Genomic DNA, 3,770 nt, shown 5'->3' with positions numbered 1-3,770 from the left:
CACACACACATTTCGGTTTAAAACGATTTTTCCTGTGTTCGTTTAAAAGTTTTAATGTTTTCCTATTTCCGGAAAGAGGAAACCAACCCTTAATTAATAATGTTTTCGTTTGTTTATTTGTTTGCGTTTGTATACACGAAGATTTTTTTATAAAAATATATATATATATATATATATTTTTTTTTTAAAATGTATATTGACATTTAAATGGATTTTCAAAGCTTTATTATGTCCTAAAGGGTAAAGGATAGTTGTTGGCATTGAAATTAATAAAAATAATAATAATGATGATAATGATGATGATGATGATGATTTTAAAATATAAGCCAACATGCCAAGTTATAAATGAAGTGATAATAATTTTCGGAAAATTGTAAAAAAAAATTCAAAGAAGCGATCAATCGATTTTAAAATTATTTAGATCGTTTGTTACGATCCGGATTGTTGTTGTCGTCGTCGTGATTGTTGTTGTTTACTTCCTTTTCGTCTCGTTTATTACCTGCATTAAAACCGGAAATGATTTTTATCGAAACCTGTGAGATATAAAAATATGATTTTAAAAACAACGATTTATTGTTAATATTACAAATTTATCGAGCGTTTGTCGTTCGGTTTGTTATTTTATCATCATCATTATTATTATTATTATTATTATTATTTTTATTCTTCTAACGGCACGAAACAGGTTCAATTAACCCCTCACGTTTACACGGTTCCACATAATCCGTTTTTTTTTTTTTTTTTTTTTTAAATGTTCCGGTAAATTAAGTTCGCGGTAAAAAGTCTTTCTCTCTCTCTCCCTCTGTGTCTCTCTCTCAAGTTCAGGTTCATTTGCATTTCTTATTAATTTATTATTATTATTAATTATATTTGTAAGGTTTTTCCTTTGATATTTTTTTCTTATCTAAATATTTTCATTAGATATTTAAATATAAATTAAATATAATATTAAACGGATTTTCAAATTTTAAAAAAATTATTATTATTATTATTATTATTATTGTTTTGTGTGGAATAGTAAAAAATTAAGTGTCTCGCAATACGTTGATTTTATTTTTTTTAAAAAATATAATTTTCCGGGAGATTTTCCTTAATCCTTCCCTGTCGCAAAACACACACAAAAAAAAAATAAAAAATAAAATTTTTCGTCGTGGGAATAGAACGTTTGTAAAAAGTCCTTGACAAGTGGGAACTTTTTAAAAAAAAAATGCCCTTTGGTTTTTTTATTTTTTTTTTTTCTGTCATTGTGATCAAAAACTGCGACGACGACATACGACAAACGACAAACGACAAATTTTTTTTTTTAGTAAAGATATTAAGAAAACAAACACAATGGAAATAATAATAATAAAAAAAAAAAGAAATTTAAAATGCGAGTCTTAAACGACAAAATGGTTTTGTTTTTTAAATGTTTAGTATAACTATTCTACGCGTGCACGCATACGCATGTACGAATGTACCCCTCCTCTCCTCCCCCGCCCCCACGTTCCCCCCATTTTTTTAATTTTTTTCATACATGATAAGTAAGTAAATCGTTTGATGAGTAAATTTCATATGGATAAAAATTTAATAATTTACCTGGTTTTATAAATAAATAATTACAAAAAATTGTGGTTGTTGTTGTTGTTGTGGTTGTTGCGTGGGTCATTCTCATGGAAAGATACGCACGAATTGTTCATTTTTTTTTTTTTAATCGATGTTACATTTTCCTGTCCCTTTTCTTTTCTTTTTTTTAAAAAAAAATCTTTATTCGTTTGTGGGGCGGGGGAGGTGGGAACAGGGGGACGAGAGATACACGTAATGTTATTATTATCATCATTATTATTTTTTTTTTATAGGTTGTAAAAGCTTTTTTAAAAGAAGCGTCAGACGTAATCTCACATATTCTTGTAGAGGAAATCGTAATTGTCCGATCGATCAACATCATAGGAATCAATGCCAATATTGTAGATTAAAGAAGTGCCTCAAAATGGGGATGAGAAGAGAAGGTGAGTTTTACATTATTATTATTATTAATTAAATTTAATTATTTTAACAATCGATAGTATCGATCAATCGATCGATCGATCGTGCGAAAAATAAAAAAAAATTTCACACGATTTAAAAAAAATTTTTTTTTTGTTTACTTTGTCTAACGCGTGTCTTAACACCCACAGTCACAAGATCATATATTTTTTTTTTTTTATACATTTCTAATGACACGTTTTTTTTTTTTTTTTAAAGGGAATTTTATGAAATTTAATATATATATTTTAAATTAACTAATTTATTTCAAGTTGTTTCTGCCACTGTTTTATTATTATTATTATTATTATTATTATTATTATTATTATTATTATTATTATTATTATTATTATTATTATTATTATTATTATTATTATTATTATTATTATTAAAGTAATTTTTTATCACATTTTATCCATCATCACGAAACAAGTCAAACAACAATTTGAAAAAAAATTTTTATTTTTATTTAAATTTTATTATTATTATTATTATTATTAGGATTTAAATCTTTTCGTATCTCGTGCGGCGGCGGCGGCGAATGATGATGATGATTATTATTATTATTATTATTATTATTATTATATATTATGTGACCCACGTATATAAAATTCAATTTGCTTTCGTTCACTTTCATCGAATCATAACCCGATAAATAAATAAAAAATAAATTATTAATATTTTTTGTTGCTGGAACAACGTCGTAAAATTCCAAATCGATAATTTACGATTTAAATTTATAATCTCGGATCGATAAAATCGATTAATCGACAAGATATTATAATGATTTTATTATTATTATTATTTTTATAATAAATTCTTTAAGTTTATCAATATCGATATCCTTACTATTATTATTAATTTTAAAATTTTGTCGGATAATATTATTTAAATATCGTTTTAAAATTGTCACGTTGCAACAAACAAACAAACAAACAGACAAACGAATTTTATTAATTAATAATAAAGTTTTATACTAAAAAAAAAATAAAAAGGAGAGGAAAAAATATTTTGAATAATATATCAAAGTAAAAGTTTTGTTTGTTGGACACGTTAAAAAAATTAATATCTCGTCTCTCTCTCTCTCTCTCTATCTCTCTTTATCTCTCTTTCGTTCTTTCCGTTTGTTTCTTAGTGTTGACATTCATTCAAGTTAGTTAGTTAGTTAGTTTTTTTTTTTTTGTGTAAAAGTCACCCTTTCTAGGGTCGCCCCTGAAATATAATCCTTTTAGATGCCTGTCAACTTGTTTTGATTTAGTGTCGCACTTTTATCCCAAGCTTAATACTACACTTGTTTCATTTCTTACTTTTTTTTTTTTATATGTTGTTTTGTAGGTGTAAGTTTTCACAGGTTCACTGAATTTTTAAGAAAAAAAACATCCCCTCCCCCTCTCCTCTTTCCCTCGCCCCCTCTCTCTCTCTTTGAAAAAAATCAAAACTGCACAGCCGGAAATGTTTTAAAATTCCCTTCGTCAATAACACTTTAATTTTTCAACATTTTTTTTTCTTTTTTTTGTCACGTTCGATCTTGTTAATAATAATGATAATAACAATAATAATAATTTGAAACCTTTTTTTGTTTGGTTGATAACACCGCGTGAGAGAAAAAGAAATTATTTTAGAAAAAAAATTGTACAGGTTTGAAATTTTAGCAAAAAAAATTCTATTGTTAACAATCGAAACCGTTAAAATAATTTAAAAAAAAAAAAGCGGCGGAACTAAAAACCACGACAGGGCATGCACTTTGCCAAGTTGTTCTCTCTCTC

At 26.0% G+C, this 3,770-nt stretch overlaps 1 protein-coding gene across 1 annotated transcript in view; it reads left to right on the top strand.

The window, feature by feature from the left end:
* The window catches only part of Phum_PHUM113720 (coup transcription factor, putative), a gene marked incomplete at both ends in the record, with an annotated part of 19,152 nt that overhangs the window by 4,629 nt on the left and 10,753 nt on the right, over positions 1-3,770 (top strand). The window contains one exon of the mRNA XM_002424099.1: positions 1,839-1,988. Within this exon, the coding sequence (XP_002424144.1) occupies positions 1,839-1,988 (150 nt within the window). The remainder of the gene's footprint in view (positions 1-1,838; positions 1,989-3,770) is intronic.

The sequence above is a fragment of the Pediculus humanus genome, genomic scaffold, assembly GCF_000006295.1.
Source record: "Pediculus humanus corporis 1103172107460 genomic scaffold, whole genome shotgun sequence".
NCBI lineage: Eukaryota > Metazoa > Arthropoda > Insecta > Psocodea > Pediculidae > Pediculus > Pediculus humanus.
This window is presented reverse-complemented; position numbering and strand designations above follow the sequence as displayed.